This window comes from Selaginella moellendorffii, unplaced genomic scaffold (genome assembly GCF_000143415.4).
Source record: "Selaginella moellendorffii unplaced genomic scaffold, v1.0 SELMOscaffold_84, whole genome shotgun sequence".
In the NCBI taxonomy this organism is placed as follows: domain Eukaryota; kingdom Viridiplantae; phylum Streptophyta; class Lycopodiopsida; order Selaginellales; family Selaginellaceae; genus Selaginella; species Selaginella moellendorffii.
Window position 1 is genome coordinate 458,177 of NW_003314345.1, and position 19,328 is coordinate 477,504.

The window sequence follows — 19,328 nt, forward strand, 5'->3', positions numbered from 1 at the left end:
GGTGTTTGCTAGGCTGTCCCGTCAACGTTATTTTTCATATTCTAGGGTTTAGCTAGGGTTCTTGGCCAGGATGGGAAGAATGAAGAGGGCCAGCGCGTTCGTGGTCGCTGTGGCGCAGAAGCTCGTCCGAGACGATCGATCGGCTGCAATGTGTCGTCTGCAGCCGCTCCTGGAGCGCGCCATTGCGGATTTGCCTCCCGGAAAGCTGCGATCGGCGCTGGAATCCGATTTGCCCAGGTTTGGAGACCTACTGTGCAAGACAGTGAAGGAAATGCTGGATTCTACTCAATGCGAGGAGCTGCCGGGTGATAATCTGCTCCAGGTTTCACAGGGACCGGTAGTGACAGACGCGGCTTTTGGAAAATCTGTGGAAGCTGTGATAGTGGCTGTAGAGAATTTGGCTGGGCGCGGTGAGAGATTGAAGGAATGGATTAGTTCGTGTAGGAGGCTCTTGGTGTGTCGTCCGGATTCTCCATTGGCCTTGTGGTGGGCGTACGCAGCACTGGAGCTCCATTGCTCACAGGATTTGGCATTAGCACAGGAAAACAAGGAGAAGCTGGCAGTTCACGTTATCTCCTCGGCCAAGGATTTGATGCATCGTTTGAGAGGGTTGACGACAAATCCATTTGCTGCGGTGGCTGCGATGGCTCCCGTGGTTTCTGCTCTTTCGGAAGCTGGCTCTATCATCACAGCTTCTGGTTCCTGTCCATCAAAGTCGTGGCGCAACGCTGTAAAGTTGCTCGAGTTGGCATGCAAGGAGGTTTTGGGAAGCATAGCGCTTTACACAAGTCGACAGCAAGCGAGGCCACCTCAAACTCTAAGGAGTGACGATTCTTCGTCGTTGGATTTTCGAGGCCTGGTACTGGCTGGAAAGGGACTGATGAAGCTGACCGGGATCGAGAACAGCGACAACAAAGGTGTTGCGAAGCTTTTTCCACTCTCCTCGAAAGCGATGAAGAATTCGATGAGGGTGGAAAGTGGTGACATGGAAACCTGTGCAAGTATTGTAGCTTCTGAGGCCGTGCTACTGCGAGTGATCGTGAGCGTCCTGGAACTGCGCGGTAAGAGTGAGAAGAAGGTGGACTTGGAAAATCACGATTTTTCGGAGCGCCTCAAGTTTCTGGCGGTGCACGGTGCAGGTCAGCTAGATTTATTTTCTCTCCCTCTCTAACTAACCTCTGACTTTCAGCAGATATGCTTGTGGATGTGTTATTGGATCCAATTCTTCCGGTGGAACATATTTTGGTGAGTTTTTCTTTCATTTGCATTTCTCATGCCGCGTGCTTTCATCCAGAACACGGAGGAAGAATTATTCTTGAGAGGAATCTTGTACGATGTTGTGCTGGCAGATTTACCTAGACTCAACGACCAGCACCTTGGAGCCAACGCAAAGTTTTCTCTCTTTTTGAAAAAGATTGGGCTAGCGCAACGTGCAATGGAGTTTTACAGGTGCGTTTAAGTTGTCGATGTACTTGAGATATTTATTATGTTACAAAACAGATTACGAGGTGCCCGAACAAAAGCCGTTGAACTTTCCTCCCGGCTACCGTCATGGAGTGTCCCAGCTGGATTTGCTCAGTGGTTACAGTCGTCTAAAATGGAAGGCAAGCCTGCCGATAATATACTGTTCAACCCTCGCACCTTGATAGGTACCTTGTTTTAAGTTGTTGCTGTCGTTTGTGCTGAGTTGTTTGGTTTATCAGGGTGGCTGGCAAGCGTTAACGAGGAAGTTCTTGCATCTATCATAGCGAATTGTGTTTCCGAGAAGGGTCGCAGCAAGAAGATCGATCAAGCTACAGATGCTGACGAAGTTGGCAACATTTTCTTTGTTGATACGAAGGGAGATTCTGTACAGGGCGACAAAGAAGAACTAAAAGCGGCTGACCGAGCCTTTGCTAGCGCAGCTGAATGCATACAAGAAGAACACGCAAAGGACGCACAGGAATCAGGTGAGAGTGAGGGAGGAGATTCAGATGAAAGCGACAAAGAGGAAGAAAGTGCGCAGGAGGAGGATGGAGGGAATAAACAGGAAAGTAAACAGGACCCTGATACGACAGGAGAAGTGATAATTGATGGTCTTCGGCACGACATTGAAGTTGTTTTGGTCAGCGAAGCTGCACTTTCGAAGATGGAACTTTCAGAACCCGAAGTCGCTGTAGCTGAAGCTGCGGAGGCTTTTGCTGCTCAGGATGCACCTACTACAATCGATGCAAGGATTGACGAACCGGATGAACCTGCTACACTCGATTCAAGGATTGACGAACCGGAGGACAATGCCGAGAAAATGGAAAGTGATCAACACTTTTCTACCCCTGTTGAGGAGAAGCCACAGCCAGTAGCCGGAGCAGAAGTGGAAGAGACGAATGAAGCTAAGATACCGAAAATACCGAAAACACCGAAGACGTCGAGAAGCTCGGTGGTTACTACACCGCAATCTCTTCCGGTGGTTCGTTGCACTCGCAGTGGTAGAAAATACGGCGATTTTGTGCAACAATCTGTGCCTGCGTCAACGAAGAGACGGAGGGTTTCAAAAACAGAAGCAGACGCCGCCGCTGTTTCCGCAGATTCACAAGTACCTGAACAGGTGCAACACTAATCCCAAAGATGGTTTTGTCATCAATTCGCAATTTTTAAGGTGATATTTTTCATCCCATATTTAATTCATTATGAGATGTTTGCTGTCAGGACTCGATCAAATTCTCTGGTGTAGGACGAGCAAACATTGTGCATATCGCTGCGGGGCCAACACACAGCCAGCTTTTATTGGTGGAACACTTGGGATGTCCAGCAGAATATGCAGCTTGGGCGGGATTTTTTATCTTCGATAAATTGGCTTTATAACTACGCACAAGAAGTAGCAGGAACGCAGCCTTTTTTTCAAGGTGTGGTCTCTCATATCCTTTTAGATGTGTATCTAACATGTCAGATTTTTCATTTTGTTTTCCTAGACGAAGGAGCTGCCGAAGGAAATGGCTAGAGAGCAACTGGAAGTTCTCCATGCTCTGGACAAAGCCAAGACGCAGTGGTATCATGTTACAGCCGTTGTCATTGCGGGAATGGGATTCTTCACAGACGCTTACGACCTCTTCTGCATCTCGTTGCTGACAAAGCTCCTCGGACGCATTTACTACTACGATCCACACACCGGGAAGCCAGGCACGTTGCCAGTGCAAGTCAATGCCGCTGTGAGCGGAGTGGCTCTCTGTGGAACTCTGGCTGGACAGCTCTTCTTTGGATGGCTCGGTGACAAACTGGGACGGAAGAAGGTGTATGGTCTCACGCTGCTGCTGATGGTTATCTGCTCCATAGCTTCCGGCCTCTCCTTCGGCAGCACCGCGCAGTCCGTCATGACCACCTTGTGCTTCTTCCGGTTCTGGCTCGGCTTCGGCATTGGGGGCGACTATCCTCTCTCGGCCACCATCATGTCGGAGTACGCCAACACAAAGACGAGGGGAGCTTTCATAGCTGCAGTGTTCGCTATGCAAGGCTTCGGCATCCTCGCAGCGGCTATCGTCACGATCGTCGTGTCAGCAGCTTTCAAGCATGCTTTCCCGACTCCCAAGTTTTTTGAAGACCCGATCGCCTCGACGCCAGTCCAGGCAGACTTTGTCTGGAGGATTATCTTCATGCTGGGAAGCATCCCCGCTCTCGCAACGTTCTACTGGCGTATGAAAATGCCAGAGACAGCACGGTACACAGCTCTAGTCGAGAAGAGGCTCGATCAAGCCGCCGCCGATATGAGCAAGGTGCTCCGGGTGGACCTCCCGGTGGACAACAAAGCCGTGAGCACCGTCAAGGCCGAGGACGAGTACACTCTGATCTCTTGGAAGTTCGCGAGGAAGCACGGTATACAGCTCCTGGGAACCACGACGACATGGTTCCTCCTCGACGTTGCCTTCTACAGCCAGCAAATCTTCCAGAAAGACATCTACACCCAGGTTGGCTATCTCAAGCAGGCGAAGCAACTGGCAGCTCTGGAAGAGACGCTCGATCTCGCGAAAGCCCAAGCTCTGGTGGCTATGTTCGGCACGGTCCCTGGCTACTGGTTCACAGTCGCGCTCATCGACCACCTTGGAAGGTTCACGATTCAGCTTATGGGATTTTTCATGATGACCGTGTTTATGTTTGCTCTGGCCATTCCATACGAGAGCTACTGGCGAGGCCAACACAAGAACCACGACACCGGCAAGTACATGGGGGGACACAACCATGGCTTCGTCGCCCTCTTCGGCCTGACGTTCTTCTTCGCGAACTTCGGGCCCAACAGCACCACTTTCATCGTCCCGGCCGAGCTGTTCCCGGCCAGGCTCCGCGCGACTTGTCACGGTATCTCGGCAGCAGCAGGCAAAGCCGGTGCCATCATCGGCACCTTTGGCTTCGCTTACGCATCGCAATCGAGGCACCGCACGGAGCTTGACAGTGGCTACGATCGTCCAGGCATTGGCATGCAGAGGTCGCTCATAGTCTTGGCTTTCGCCAATCTCGCGGGCTTCTGCTTCACTTGGCTGGTTCCGGAAACTAAAGGCAAGAGCCTCGAAGATTTATCCGGAGAGAACGATGAGGAAACGACGACGACGACGACCTCCATGGCTCAAGCTCCAGATGCCAACAACAGTGCTACCAATGGATCTAGCGCCGTCTAGACAAAAGCTTTTTAGTTTTGGTTTCTCTTACTCTCTAGTGTTAGTGTGTGACAAATAAGCTATGTGGGATCCCAGGGAAAGAAAAGCTTGAATCTTCTGTGCCCACCAGCTTTTAGTACAAATCCCACTGCTCAGTAATGCTTGTATCTTTTCGAAGGTTTCTTTTCTCTCAGTCCTGTTACCTTTTCCATCAGTCCTGAAGAGAGTTTTTCCAGAGTCGTACAATACATACATTCTAGAAATGCTTGTTACGTCTTCTTCGTCCTCCACTCTTTCGGGAAGAGTTTGCTTGCAGGCTTTCCACTCGCTTGGCCTTGCTACCCGACGATCTCTTCGCTTTCCTCGCACCAACCAGCTCCGTCCTTGCGAATTTCCCCACCACGGCCTCCCGCGCCGGCACGGCTTTGATGGGCAGATTGTTGAGATAGCTGAGGCGAGGAGCGATGGCTCCCACCAGCCGCTTGAGCTGCTCGTCGCCCAAGTTGAGAAGAACCGCGTTGCCAAGCAGGTTTAAGACCTGTAAGCAGCTGTAGTTTGCCGCGAGCTGGAGCAGAGACTTCGCAGTCGTGAGCCTGTTGTTGCTGAGATCGAGCAGGAAGAGCTTCCTCAGGCGGTGGAGCCCCTCGACTTCGCTGATTTTGTTGCCGGAGAGGTAGAGCTCTCGTACCGAGGTACAGTTTCCCAGGCCTGTGACGATAGTGTTCGTTAATACCGGTTTCAGCTGACAAGTCCTTAATAGAGGAAAAAAAAACCACACTGGTTTAAAAATATCTTACCATGTCCAACTCGTGAAATGCGATTGTGGGACAGGTTGAGAATGCGCAGCCTGCTTAGTCCTCGAAGCCCCTCGATCACCGAGATCTTGTTTCGGGAGAGGTCGAGAAAGTGAAGGTTCCTGGGGAGACATCCCGGAGGAATTTTAGCTGTAGGAAAAAGAAGTCAGAGAAACTCTAGAAAAGAAAACGAGAGATCTCACCGATGGAGTTTCCAGAGATCGAAAGGCTCCTTAAGTTGTTGAAAGCTCCCAGCAAAGGAAGAGACTTGAGGCCGATCCCGGCCAAGTGAGCGCTCCCTGCCAGCGGATCTAAGGACTGGACGACGAGATCGTTGAGCTCTCTATCCGGGTCACTTTGATCTTCGGCCGCAGTAGCAGCTTGAGCACAAGTATCCTGTTCTGGATCTTCCTCGCCGGACTTATCCATCTCGTCGAGTTCCTCGAGGTTCCTGACCCAGTCCTCGACATGCTTCAAGGCGGAGCGAATAGAACCATCGTATCTTTCCTCTTCGTCACCATCCTTGGTGCCGTAAGCTGGATGATAATCGCTACCACTTGGCTGGATGACGATGGGAGAAAACTCTGCCGAAGACGAGAAGCTGGTAGAGGGCGTCTTGCAATCCTCCGGATCTGGAAGAGATCTCACGCTCGCGCTGGAGCTCTTCAAGTCAGTAGTAGCGAGTGTTTGCTTTTCTGGATCCTTGGAGCCACCAATTGTCGGTGACGCATCATCTCCCGGCCAGACTTTAGCTTTTCCCGAAACTTCTCTGCTTAGATCCAGTCTCCTCTCGGACAAGGAAGCGTCGTTGTTTTTCTTCTTGTCCTTCTTCTACACAACCAATCATTCCAGTCAAGAAAGATTCGCGAGAAAAGAAAAATAAACACAGTACCTGTGAGCTCCACGAAGAGAAGACCGGAAAGCACGAAATAGTTCTCATCACTGCCATGGTGGCGTATGATTTGAGAAACGAGATATGGAGATAGAGAGAGAGAGAGAGGGGCTCGCAAAAGACCCCACCGTCCACGCAGAATTAGCCGTAGTCTACATGAACGCTCTGCGCTCCAACGAATCTGTGATACATTAAAATCACCGATCACGCTCTCTGCTGGAGCACACACACAATGAGAGTGAGAATTCGCGAATACAAACCCCAGAGGAGCAAAATCAAGCTCAATCCGCCACAATGCGGGCGCCCACTTACCTCACAGATCATTCCACCGCATCCGCGATCACAAATCCAGCGCATTGGAGCTCGCCGCCACGCATCGATCGATCGATCGATCGCCAAGAACACTCTCTTTCTTCTCTCTGGGCGCTCTACTTAATATCCTAGCGCTAGCAACAAAAGGTAAAGAGAATTTCCTTGACGCGTTTTACTTTTACCTGGGTGACACGTGCCCGGCGCTCAGTGGGAGGCCGAAACACGTACATGTCCCGAGAATATGCCGCCATTCGTCCTTTCCAAACTACATTCTTTTAAAAGAGGCTTCTAGAAGAGGAAAACTCCAAAAAAAACCTCAGCCGTCGATCCCATCGTTTGGTTGTGCTGGTTGGTGGACCGACCATTGAACGCGACTCGCGGTTTTAAAGGCGTACGAGGCGTACGTCCGTAGAGATCGTTGTCCGTAGCTCCGTGGGCCATCACCGGTTCGAATCCAGCCAAAAGCGTTGCAATTTTTCTCCCCTTGGGTTTGTTTTCTGCCAGGACAGTTGGTTACCACATGTTTCTGAGACAAAATAAAATCGTCAGAGAGATAAAAAAGATCAGTATAAAGGTTCGTTCGAAGAAAGCTCCATTTGTCCTTGCCACTGTAAAGCCTGCCCTGTTTTGTTTCTCTGCAAGTAAAGCACTGAGTTTTGGCAATCTGTTTGTTTGATCACAGTTTTTTCATGAGATAATTTCTGTTCAATGGTATTCAGCTCTTCTTCTTCTTTATCATCTATAAATCGTTCGAAGAAAGAGTGCCACTTTTGTCCTCCTTGGATATGTGCCTTGTTTTGTTTCTCTGCAAGTAAAGCATTAAATTCATACTGGAAGAACTGGAAACGTATATAATACATACTCTTGGATACACTCAGTGTACCCGTAGACCGTAGCTCCGTGGACAAGCACCGGTTGGAATCCAGCCAAAGCGTTTGAGATTTTTCTCGTCTTGGTTTTTCTTTCTGCCAGGACAGTTGAAAGTGGACCAGTTACCACATGTTTCTGGAGAAAAGAAACAAAAGAAAAGATGCAATCAGTATGGAGGTTTGTTTTTTTATCGTCTGCGACTGTAAAGCCTGGCTTGCTTTCTTTCTCTGCAAGTAAAAGCACTGAGTTCATACTGGAAGAACTAGAAATCATATGATACATACTCTTTCATCGTCATGGCAAAACCTGGAGACCTGCTCATCTGATCGCCATGAGAAAATCTCTTCAAACCTGTTTGATGATCGTAACCCGAGGCATTTTGATGGTCGAGCTCCATGATGGACTCGAAAGCCAGCCTCCCGAGCGTTACATTTTTCCACTTCCAGCAAGCTCCCAGCACTGCCTTCCATATCACAACATCCGGCTTGCAGCTCATCCCTTTCACCAATTTCACTGCCTCGTCGAGTTGATTCGCGCGGCCGAGAAGCTCCACCATGCAAGTGTAGTGTTGAATCATGGGGGCAATCCCATACTTACGAGGTATTCCTTCGAATTCCTCCTTCGCTCTGTCGACCAGGCGCACGGAGAGGAACGTAACACCGTCTGGCTTCACACCGCCAACTTTCTCCATTCTCTCGGCAGCTATAGCCTGCGATCAGTGAGCTCCATGTCACTAAATCTTTGTTCCAAATGGAACTAAATACCTCGCACTTTGTGACGAAACCAACGAGCGCGTTTGCGATGATAGGATCTCTGTCCACTCGGCGCCTTTCCCACACTCCGCATACCCGATGATGATACAGTTTGCATTACGTATCCAGCAGCAACCGATCTGCACAAGGCGAGGTGCGTGTGCCGCGAATGGCAACGAACAATCGACGCCCAGATCCGCCAAGGGTACGCTCTCTCCCACCGCTGCATCCCTCAAGGATGTTACAACTGGTCCTACTTTCAGCTGGATCAGGAGCGCCCTTTAAAATGTCAGGGGAGTGATCCTCGCTGAGAGGCGGGAAGCGAAGTGAGAGACTGTGCCATACACTACCGAGTTTCCTAATCCGTGGGTGTGGAACAAATCAACATGCACCGATGGGAAGGGTAGTGTATGGCTGATGGCCGGGTCGCGTATCATGCACTACAGAGCAAATTCCAAGAGTTGGTCGGAGATTGGTGTGCCTGCTGCCTTGAGGGAAGCTCGAGGAGTACCGGGGCTTGCTTGCTTCTCCTGTGAAGTGCTCCATTTTATTCCATGACACGCTCGAGCTTCTTCCTTCTTACATGCCTTGACTGCTACGATAACCGTGACGTGATCCAGCTTACAAAATTCTTTTTGCATGCGTGAGGGAAGAATTTGAGAGTTAGAACAAAGTGCATTTTAATGATAATTTGTGAAAAGGGAACATAATAGAGTTAAGATTCACATTTAGCAAAAGGGCCAAACCAAAAGATGCCATTTATATCCCGAGATCCACATCCACATCCACATCCCTGGACTCTCCTTGGCTAAGAGGTGGCATGGTATCGAAAAATTTCTTAGCAACTTAAAGGTTGGAGTTTGTCCATGCTTCTGGAATGCAGACCTAGATTCCATGATCCTCAGGACACGAGGCTATGACATGGCATGGCATGAAACATATTTGATGCCCCACAGGGTCCCCATGATCATAAACATCTAGGCATTCTGGGCATATACCGACAGCATGGCATTCGACAGCTGGGGCATAAGCGATTTATGCCACCACGTTAACCAAAGGCATCTGGTCGAAAAAAGCCTTCGTTTCATGCAAATACCATTTCGGGGCATATGCTCCTATGCCAGAACCTCGAGAATACCCTTCTAAAGTTTTGTGCTGGACGAAAGGTTCCAACATTGCGTTCCCACAAGATCAAGCTCGGGAATGGAATTAAACGTTTTTTTTGCGTGATCGATGGCCATACGCTGTTAAAAGATCAGTCAGAAGAGGCCATCTCGTTAAAAGATTTGGGTTGCGTGATGCATTTGCCCGCCGCCGCAGTATCCGGCGAGCATCTCCCACGCCAACGCGTCTTTTTTGGAGCTGAGCTTGTCGAAAACCTGTCGAGCTCGATCGATGTTGCAATTTCCGTGCATCTCAATGAGCTTGTTGAACATGAAGACATCATCATAGCGGAAGAGACGGCAAACTCGATCATCAATGTCCCTTGCTGCTGCGGCTTCTACAGAATTCGGTCAACTTGAATCTCCAGGATGATCATGGAAAACTGAAGGGAATTTAGAGCCTTTGGAAAGGTCACTTAACTTTCTATGTAATTTTGTAAATTTTAAAGTTTTCCACATCACGAAATATCAACGTCCAAGACGAATCGTATCTCCTCTTCCTTCGACTGCGGAAGCATGGTGATCGGGAAAGTAGAATCAGTGGTGCCGGCCACCGTTCTTCCATAAACACCACAGCATATAAAGCAGTGAAGATCATGAATCGTTGGAACAGGGAAGAGCTCTTCATTCTCGAGTCCCTGGAGCAGGATTTCCGTGGATCGCTGGAGCTTCTTCCTTCTCTGCCCAGCTACAGCATGCCCTAAATGCTGTGACACGATCTTGCGAAGGCTGATCGCCATCTCCACGCCTTGCATATTCCGAGATCATGGAAGTCCACGGAACGCTTCATCTAAGAGAGCGTCCTCCATGCTCGTACATATCCAGCAGGGAGTCGCCACCACGCTGTTTGAAGAACAGTAATTCGTTCGCTCAGCAACATAGCTATGGACTCGCTTACCTGTTTGGAGGTCTCGCGAGTTTCTGCACGCTTTTTTCCTCGAAGATGACGTTGTGGGTAAAACGCGGAATCTCTCCTGGGCAATATGCCCTGAATATGCCCTGAAGCTTCTCGTTATCATCTAGACGTGATGGCATATGCCAGTCCATTTTGCTGTGGCATGGAAACTTGCAAACGCTTCCTCCACACTGTGCTTACTTTTTTCACCACCACGTTCATTGCAAACACATATTTTGTTGAAGGGCGATCGATTGAATCGCCCGCATTCTCGATTCGCATGCCCGCGGCTCTTTTTCTTCCGAGCTCTTGTTAGTAGCGAGCGAGTACATGTGTGCCACGAGAACAAAGGCTCCTCCTTCCTTGGCACTTAACTCCACCAGCTTCCTCGCGGCATAGCTTCCACGGGCGAAGCTACTGTGGCTCTTGCAAGCTCCAAGGAAACTCGTCCACTCCAAAGCATCGGGAACAAAGGGCATGGTTTGTAATAGATCTTGGGCTTCTTCCAAGTAGCCACTCCGACCAAGCAAATCCACCACGCAGCAGTAGTGCTGGTGTGTCGCCTCCACTCCAAAATCCATCGCCATGGACTGGAAGCAACCGCGGCCGTGCGATGCGTTCCCTGCCTGGCTACACGCGACCAGCACCGACACGAATATACCCTGGTCTCTAGAATCGACGCTGTCCAGCATCTTCATGGCATCAAACGCATCAAACGCGTCGCGGAAGAGGCCGTTGTGGGTGTAAACCGCGAGCAAGGAGTTCCATGACACGGAATCTTTCCTAGGCATCCTTTCAAAGAATATCCTTGCTTGGAGCATATGCCCGTTCTGTGCATATGCAAAGAACATGGCATTCCAGGATACTAGATTCCGCTGTGGCATTTCATCAAACATAACCTTGGACTCTCCCAAATACCGCCCTTGGGCATATGCCACTAGCATGGCTGTCCAAGAGATTACGTTTTGTTGTGGCATGGTATCAAAAAACTTCTTTGCATCTTCTACGTGTCCACCTTGGATAAAGGCTGCCAGCATCGAGTTCCACGTCACTAGACTCCGATGTGGCATGAGGTCAAAGAGGTGCTTTGCCTCTTCCAAATGCCCAAACTGAGCATTTGTGTCTATCATGGATGTCCATGCTACCACGTCTCTCTCTGGCATGGAGAGAAACACAGACCTAGATTCCTTGATCCGTCCTTCCTTGGCACACGCACACAAAAGAACATTCCAGGACACGAGGCTATGACATGGCATGGCATGAAACGTGTTTCTGGCCTCAGCAAGGTAGTCGTTCTGGGCATATGCCGACAGCATGGCATTCCACGTCACCAGATTCAGCTGGGGCATATCGACAAACACCCCCCTTGCCCTGTCCACGTCACCGCTTTCTCCAAATGCCACAAGCATGGCATTCCACGTCACGAGATCGCGCTGTGGGATCTTGTGGAAAACGCGCTGGGCATCTGACAGGTGGCCATTTTGGGCAAATGCCGTCAGCATGGCATTCCACGTGGACAAGTTTCGCTCCTCCATGTCATCAAAAAGCTCTAGAGCTTTGTCTAAATGCCCGTTCTGAGCAAAAGCTGCCAACATTGCATTGCAGCAAATCACATCCCTCTCGGGCATCTCGTCAAACAGGGTCTTAGAGGCAATGAGGTAGCCATTTTGGGCGTGAGCAGAGATCATGACCGTCCATGACACCACGTTAACCAACGGCATCCGGTCAAAAAGTGCTTTTGTTTCATACAAATGCCCTTCTTGGGCACATGCTGTTAGTAGAGCGGTCCACGACACTATGCCAGGACAGGGCATACTCCAGAAAATACTTTTTGCCCCTTCTAAGTTCTTGTGCTGGACGAAAGCTGCCAGCATTGCGTTCCAACACACAAGATCAAGCTCGGGAATGGAATCAAACGTTAGTTTTGCGTGGTCAATATGCCCTGTATGGGCATATGCAGTTAAAAGGGCAGTCGCGGAGAGAAGGCTCCGTTGTGGCATCTCGTTAAAGATCTGGGTGGCGTGATGCATTTTCTCGCCGCGGCAGTATACGGCGAGCATTCTCTCCCACGACAATGCGTCTCTTTTGGAGCTGAGCTTGTCGAAAATCTGTCGAGCTCGATCGATGTTGTTGCAATTACCGTGCATCTCGATGAGCTTGTTGAACATGAAGACATCATCACAGCCGAAGAGACGGCAGACTCGATCGTCAATGTCCCTTGCAGTACTGCGGCTTCTACAGGATTCGATCACACTGATCCAGTATCGTCGATCCATTTTTGCTGAGAAAGCGCAACTTGAATCTCCAGGATGATCATGGTAACTTACTCATTTATATATGAGAAGGCATGAGGTGCACATTTTGTTCCCTTTAGACAACCGAGTAGACCCGAACGAACTGATTATTTATATGGGTGGAAATCAACGGTTAGAATTTATTGGATCGGGCAACGAACCAAATCTTCACTCCCAGATTGCCATCTCCACACCTTGCATATCCCCAGATCATGGAAGTCATCTATCAACATGCATCCAGCCACCACACTGTTTGTGTAAGGTGTCAATAGTGATAAATTTCTAATGTTTGATCTTCAGGTACGATACCAGCCCTGAAGACATGATTGGCAAGCTGTGCCCATTATCAATAACTCCACAGCTTCAAGTGGTCAAGCATGATCCAATGTCAACGATACTCATTTTCTCAACCTGGATTGTCATCCACGGGAACCTTTCTTGCTCCGTGAGGAAACTATGTAAGAAGGGCGACTTGGTTGCACTTGGCAAGAAACGTGAGCACATCAACTGGAAGAATGGATAGGGATAGGAAGGTAGTGAAAGCTTGTGGGTTGGCTGGGAAACTTAGTGGATGATAGCATAGGTAGTATATAAATAGTGTTTGGGGGGCAAAACTGAACTCCACCTTTGTGTTGATATGTGTTTACTGGTGTTTAATAGTGATCATTAGAAGTGTGATAGAACTTGTGTCTTGAGTTGGGATCTTTCTTTGTGTTTGAGAGTGTGAAGCAGAGCAACTTAAAACTTGATCCCATGCAAGCTAAATCACCATAGTGTGAGAGTTCCCCTTAGCATTTTTATCACCTTCCTATCCATATTTCCATGTTCATCCTTTGAATACTCCAGCCCACAACTCAACACCACCCATCCTTGTCTCAGCTAGCCACAAGTTTCTATGACCTTCTTTCTTTTATCTAACCCACACTTGGCAAATGCTAAACTTATCTATATATTAGGCACTTATACTTCTTTCCTACCACTGCTAACCACAATCACATATCTAAGACTCACATTGGTCCTTAGCCAAGCTACTATTGCTGGAAAACTTTGTTACCATATAGATTTCTACTGCCACTGTTTGTTCATTTAATAGTAAATCTTGCAAGAGTGGCTCTATTTTGTGGGAAAATGCCATCTCCCCAACTTAATTCAAGTCCCAATTTGACTCCACATTTATGACAAGGGAGCTGCAGTCTCCACATTTATGACAAGGGAGCTGCAGTCTCCACCTTGTACAAATGCCTCAGGACTTCCTTCATCCCCTGCAGAGTCCTCAACAGTGTTTCACAAATGCCCCTTAGGACCAAAACATCTTGCACCCCTCCTGGCTGCTGACAATCAATCCCTTGCAGCCTCTTCTACAATCTTTGCTCCCAGCATTCCTTGATTGTTCGATAGCGTTAACATAGGAGGCTCCTCTCTCCCACCTCCAGATCCATATTTCTGCAGCAAATGCCAGCTGCCACCTCCAAAGTTAAAAACGTCCTTAGACATTCGAAATGGTCTTCAACCTTAGCCTCTGTCACTTCTTGTTGCTACCCTTGTCCTGTAGGATTGTGTTGATGTCAATGGAATGATGCCAAATTGTCATGTGGCATTGAACTCATCCAACGTGGCCTCTCTATAAATCTACTCTGGGAATCTACTCCGGTTGGCTCGACTTAGATTGTGGCAGTCCTATGTGCTTCAGCTACTTTGGGGCTGAGTATGACACACTAAAGCCTTGGGGTCAATAAAGGGTGGGCCAGAAAACATGATTATAAATTTTGATTTTTTCTTTATGGTTTCTAAGTGTTGCATATCTCAAAAAGAAGTTCAAAAATCAATTTTTAAAGTTTTTAAAAACTTTTTAATAGTTTCTGGATGTCAGAATTAATCACATAGAAGAAAAGTATTTCATTTATGACTGGAAGGGCAAACAATCAAATTGGGTCAAACAACTCTAACTGTCAAACTGGGTGAAACAACTCAACCCAGAAACTATGGAAGTGTCAACCACAGGCTTTGAGCATTGATCTTGCCTACATGCAATCCACAATCATGACTTGGCTGGGAAAAGCTACTGGCATCAAACTCTCTCGCCTCACTTATGACTGGATTGACAACACAAATTTTTCTGATACCAGTACGATTGAACTTGTTGTGATTAACCCATGTGTCACCAACCTACCAACTTAACCTGGAAAATGCAAAAGCTCCATCAGGCGCCTAAAATTGATCCTGCCTGCATGCAGCCCCAAAGGAGCCACCAAAGGCATGGGCACAACTTGCAAAAGCCTTGGGGAAATAGTTAACCAGGAAAAGTAGTGATGCTGGTGTCAAACTCTCACTTGGACATTCATAAAACTCTTGGGGCCACTGGATTTCCCCATCAAAAACCATAAGAAACCCCATTGTGAAGGTGTTAAGGTGCTAGAACTCACTGTAGCTCCAGATGCCATAGAAGGGGAGCCAAGAAAATAATGCCAGCAGCTTTCACACACGACAGTTCAAGACGCTTGCATAGGATGTTGCAAGCCTCAAGACAATTTCTTTCTACACTATAAATCTGGGACACAAGTTATGAGACACACTTCTAAATATCACTATTAAACACTGTTAAATGCGAAAAACCCACACAATCTTATATACTACCTAAGCCATCAACCTCCATACAACTCTATGACCCACTTGGATTCCAGTTGCAGATGCTCAATTGAAGATCCCTTTAGGCATCGTTGAAGATTCTTTATCACATGGCCACCTTATCACATACTTATCCCACCCGTTTTGTTGTTTCCCAACTTTGGGCAGCACAAGCTTCAAGGTCGATGTTTACAGTTGCGGATCAATTCAGGTACGACTATTATTGGATCGCCAACATTCCCATATCAAGCGGATCAATTCACGTACATTATTGGATCGCCAACATTCCCGTAGTCTATACGAGGTCATGGAACACAAATACGAGTTTATACTGTATAAGCAGAAAAGCCAGATCGATACAGTTCTCGCGGATAGGTTCGCCCATAGCGTCCATCTCCTTTGTTGTGGAGCTCACTCTAAACTTTAGAACAAGATATTTCCAAGTGGTGAGATTATAGATGAATTCTGACGTTTATACATATGCCCACCAAGAGATATCATCAAAATAAATATATTTCCTTACCTCACCATCTTGTGTTTTCCATCAAAAAACTGCGCGTTCTTGGACGACTTGAAAGTCTCAAGGAACGCCTTGGCTTTGCTAATCTCCAGCTTCTTCCTGTGCTTGTCCCACTTGTGCTCCTCCGCCAGTATCTCGATCACGCGAGGGAGTGCCTGGTTCGCTGCATCCGTGTCCAGAAAAGCCAGCCTCGATCTCCTCGCGATGAAGTCCACTGCAGACTCGCAATACTCGTTTCTCGCGCAATACGCGACCTCGGCCTCTAGATAAGGATAGCCGTGCGCCAGCCGTTTTCCAAGACCTTCGTTCTACAAAAAAAAAAAAAAAAGGAGAGGAGAATTCGCTCATAAGCGAAGAAGAAACTCCAAAGCTAGAAAAACTATAACGTACCTGGGCAATGAGCGCAACACGATGAGCCATTCCTCCATAGGCCGAAGCCAGATGCTTCGCCGCCGCAGTGTCCATGGCTCCCGGGATTATTTTTCCGCCATAAGTGCGCTTCATGCGAACGTACTGCTGTGCAATAATTGCGAAGCACGATGGATCATAGCCTTCGCCACCGATTAAAGGCAAGTCTCTCGTCACACAGGCATTTGTTGGGGGGAGGTTCCCACTTTTGATTGCGGCGTCCACGGCATCTTGAGCCATGCTGAGAGAAAGAAAGCTTTAATAGTCTTTCTATGACCCAAAAGTAAAACTTACCTTCTGTAAGTCGTCCACTTTCCACCGGTGATTGTCACCATGCCGTGAGGCTCCACGCAGATTACGTGATCTCTGGAGATGCTTGACGTGTCTCCATTCGCGGACGGATCACTGGCTAGAGGCCTAATGCCGCTCCACGCGGACATAACATCAGAGCGACGGACCTGAGAGGAAAGAAAAAGTTAGAACAGGAAAAATGAAACCATTGTTGTTCCTTTACCTTGACACAGACGTAGTCACTGATGGCGTCTAAGATGAACTGGATTTCCTCTTCCTTCGGCTCCGGAAGCATGGTGATAGGGGAAATAGAATCAGTGGTGCCAGCCACCGTTCTTCCCAGCCATGGCAGCATAAACACCACCCGGCCATCTTTCGTCTTGGGAACAATGAGCCCCATAGACTCGGGCGAGTAGTAGTCGGGAAGAACGACGTGAACACCACTGCTGGGAGCGATCATCGGCTTGGACTCCTTGTCCGCAAATCTTCTCAGCTCGTCCACAAAAGGTCCCCCGGCATTCACCACGACCTTTGCATGGACGTCAAAGTCCCTGCCGCTAAGATTGTCCCGGACTCGAGCACCCACGACTTGGCCAGTGGATTCATCCTTGATGATCGCGGTTGCCTCGGCGTGGTTGAGCACCGCTGCTCCCGCCAGCGCCGCCGTGCAAGCCAGAGAAACGTTGACGCGAGCATCGTCCATTTGGCCATCGTAGTAGACCACCGTGCCTTTGAGCGTCTTTCCATCGCCGGCTGTCTTTGCAAGCGTCGGGAAGAACTCGAAGGACTCTTTGGCGGAGTGGTACCTGGAGAGGTGGAGCATCTGGCGGCCAGCGACGATGTCGTAGAGCTTTAGTCCGGCCCAGTAGTATGGGATCTCCCACCACTGGTAGCAGGGAGTCATGGTGGGGAGCGAGTGGCAGAGGTGTGGAGCATTCTGGATGAGCTGCGCTCGCTCGTCCAGTGCGTGGAAGACGAGGTTGAGCTGCTTGTAGTCCAGCTGAAACACTGCCTTCTCGAGATATCTCACACCTGGAAGTTGGAACAAGTAGAGGAACGTAAGAACTTTAAGATGATCGATCCAAGCACAGCTCAGGAAAATTAGAACTTTGTTCGATCCAGAAAGAAAACTAGCAATCCAGAGAAAAAAAGTCTGATCGATCCAGGAAAGTTCTTACTTTGAAGAAAGGAAACTATAACGCACCTCCATGGATGAGCTTGGTAGACCTGGAAGAAGTCCCAGACGCGAAATCGTCCCTCTCGACCAGCCCAACTCGGAGGCCACGAGCAGCGGCGTCCAATGCGACTCCACAGCCGGTGGCGCCACCCCCGACTACCAGGAGATCAAGAGGGCTTGCCGGGCTGGTGCCGCGCAGGAGCGCCTCCTGGACCAATCGCGGTGGCACTGTCCAATTCACAGCTGCCATCCTGTCCCTGAGCGAATCCACTGCGCCATTCCCCCGCTCCTTGGCCAGCACTGGCTGCGATGACACGATTGCAATGCCCCCGATCAGAGCTCCCCACGCCGCACTGTGCTTCAGCATCCGCCTAGCCGCCCCCATCGCCGCTGGCGATGGACCGATCGATCGATCAATCAGTTCAAGCCCTAATCTCGGCGGCGCCGTCACCGCCCAGGAGCGGCGCCGCCTTGGCTAAACATAGCGAAATTTTGGGGCCTTGTTTATGCAAAAGGTATGACGCAGACCAAAGTTTTAGGGCTTACACAAAATTGAGAATATTCTTGAAGCATTTTTTAATAAATTTTTTATAGTCACCGGATGAAACAATTGTTTCACTGTATAACTGAAAAGCATAAAACTTTGCTTCTATAGGTTACCTAACTTCCCTCAATGTATGATCACAGCCATGGCAGCTTTGGAGCCTTGGCTGGAACAACTTCAAATGCGATCAGATAGTAATTCTTGATTGCAGGCCCAGCAGCCTTAGTGGTGATGTTGTAAGCCATGCCTTTGACTGGCTTGAACGAGCTGTACTCATCATAATAAACCCTCATGTTGGCGCTGAACTTGTCAAAATTGGTGCTCCAAGCACTTCCCTCTGTGTTGGAGTAGTACATCTTCACCCACGGGAAGGACACAATGGGGGATTCCCGCCTGCTGAGGTTGAACTGAAGCTCCTGCAAACCTCAAGGCTACCAACTTTAGTTGATGAATCAAAGTTTACGTACCCGAGGATTGGAAAGGCTGCTTAGGGTCACCAACACCTGCCAAGAGTCGAGGTCGTCGTGATCAACCATGTAGTACGCCCGGAATTTCATCTCCACGCTGTCCTCCTCGAACGCGAAGCGCGCTACACGAATCTCATGCTCAGCCTTGGTGTAGATGTGGAGTGCCGGACGACCACTGACGAACACCTGCGGCATCGCATAGTAGTTCCTCCCGTCACCGGCCCTGCGCCGGAAGTTCAGCTGATAGTGCGCCTTGGTATCCACAAAGTCGCAATTCGGATACTCCCTGTGGGTGGCCGCGATCAGGCAAGCTGCACCGTTGTGCCATTCCGTGTGGAAGTTCATCACGCCTGCAGAGATCTTGAAGAGGCTCATGGCGACGTTGGCCATCCTGGGGTACTTCCATTCGCCCCCTTCCCTCACCAGCTTGGAGAGAGCGTCGAACATGACTTGGTTGAGCGAGGATCTGATGCGATCATTGATGTCTCTCTGGAAATCGGCCACTTCCAGGGTGGTGTAGCCGCAATCCTTGGCGCTTTGGATCATCTCGCGGAGCAGCGTTGTGTACAATGCGAGCGCGGATCCGTAAGAGAGGAGTGTGTGCTTCATGTTGCTGGGATGCGAGAAGAGATTGAGCATTTGGAGGAGTTGGGCCCTGCACTGCTCGAATCGCACCACGATGTTGCGCGTGCCGACAGAGTT

The 19,328-nt window shown here is 49.1% G+C and overlaps 6 protein-coding genes across 9 annotated transcripts; 2 read left to right on the forward strand and 4 right to left on the reverse strand.

The window, feature by feature from the left end:
* The first annotated feature begins 29 nt into the window (after positions 1 to 29).
* LOC112341467 lies at positions 30 to 2,800 on the forward strand. 2 transcript variants are annotated; one of them, XM_024661596.1, is made up of 6 exons: positions 30 to 1,139; positions 1,193 to 1,245; positions 1,295 to 1,449; positions 1,501 to 1,649; positions 1,704 to 2,635; positions 2,711 to 2,800. In XM_024661596.1, the coding sequence occupies exons 1-5, from the start codon at positions 71 to 73 to the stop codon at positions 2,594 to 2,596; spliced, it is 2,319 nt and encodes a 772-aa protein (XP_024517364.1). In that variant the 5' UTR covers positions 30 to 70; the 3' UTR covers positions 2,597 to 2,635; positions 2,711 to 2,800. The 2 variants fall into 2 exon arrangements, with proteins under 2 accessions (XP_024517364.1, XP_024517363.1); XM_024661595.1 differs by having other exon boundaries at positions 2,686 to 2,798.
* LOC9651926 (probable inorganic phosphate transporter 1-3) lies at positions 2,769 to 4,746 on the forward strand. The gene is made up of 2 exons (XM_002987746.2): positions 2,769 to 2,882; positions 2,949 to 4,746. The coding sequence occupies exon 2, from the start codon at positions 2,970 to 2,972 to the stop codon at positions 4,641 to 4,643; it is 1,674 nt and encodes a 557-aa protein (XP_002987792.1). The 5' UTR covers positions 2,769 to 2,882; positions 2,949 to 2,969; the 3' UTR covers positions 4,644 to 4,746.
* LOC9651862 (leucine-rich repeat and guanylate kinase domain-containing protein) lies at positions 4,652 to 6,748 on the reverse strand. 3 transcript variants are annotated; one of them, XM_024661598.1, is made up of 5 exons: positions 6,621 to 6,748; positions 6,309 to 6,521; positions 5,620 to 6,244; positions 5,420 to 5,566; positions 4,652 to 5,330 (listed from the first exon to the last, which is right to left on the reverse strand). In XM_024661598.1, exons 2-5 carry the CDS (start codon positions 6,363 to 6,365, stop codon positions 4,879 to 4,881), a joined length of 1,281 nt encoding a protein of 426 aa, XP_024517366.1. In that variant the 5' UTR covers positions 6,366 to 6,521; positions 6,621 to 6,748; the 3' UTR covers positions 4,652 to 4,878. The 3 variants fall into 3 exon arrangements, with proteins under 3 accessions (XP_024517366.1, XP_002987858.1, XP_024517365.1); XM_002987812.2 differs by having other exon boundaries at positions 4,713 to 5,330; positions 5,620 to 6,247; XM_024661597.1 differs by having other exon boundaries at positions 4,713 to 5,330; positions 5,620 to 6,247; positions 6,309 to 6,524.
* Positions 6,749 to 9,807: 3,059 nt separating this feature from the next.
* Positions 9,808 to 12,657, reverse strand: LOC112341468 (pentatricopeptide repeat-containing protein At4g02750-like). The gene is made up of 2 exons (XM_024661600.1): positions 10,304 to 12,657; positions 9,808 to 10,248 (listed from the first exon to the last, which is right to left on the reverse strand). Exon 1 carries the CDS (start codon positions 12,574 to 12,576, stop codon positions 10,519 to 10,521), a length of 2,058 nt encoding a protein of 685 aa, XP_024517368.1. The 5' UTR covers positions 12,577 to 12,657; the 3' UTR covers positions 9,808 to 10,248; positions 10,304 to 10,518.
* Positions 12,658 to 15,655: 2,998 nt separating this feature from the next.
* Positions 15,656 to 18,078, reverse strand: LOC9651927 (glycerol-3-phosphate dehydrogenase SDP6, mitochondrial). The gene is made up of 5 exons (XM_002987813.2): positions 17,643 to 18,078; positions 16,662 to 17,470; positions 16,442 to 16,605; positions 16,130 to 16,388; positions 15,656 to 16,047 (listed from the first exon to the last, which is right to left on the reverse strand). The coding sequence occupies exons 1-5, from the start codon at positions 17,998 to 18,000 to the stop codon at positions 15,739 to 15,741; spliced, it is 1,899 nt and encodes a 632-aa protein (XP_002987859.1). The 5' UTR covers positions 18,001 to 18,078; the 3' UTR covers positions 15,656 to 15,738.
* Positions 18,079 to 18,259: 181 nt separating this feature from the next.
* LOC9651928 lies at positions 18,260 to 18,871 on the reverse strand. Its single transcript, XM_002987814.2, has 2 exons — positions 18,627 to 18,871; positions 18,260 to 18,575 (listed from the first exon to the last, which is right to left on the reverse strand). Exons 1-2 carry the CDS (start codon positions 18,819 to 18,821, stop codon positions 18,297 to 18,299), a joined length of 474 nt encoding a protein of 157 aa, XP_002987860.2. The 5' UTR covers positions 18,822 to 18,871; the 3' UTR covers positions 18,260 to 18,296.
* Positions 18,872 to 19,328: the final 457 nt, after the last annotated feature.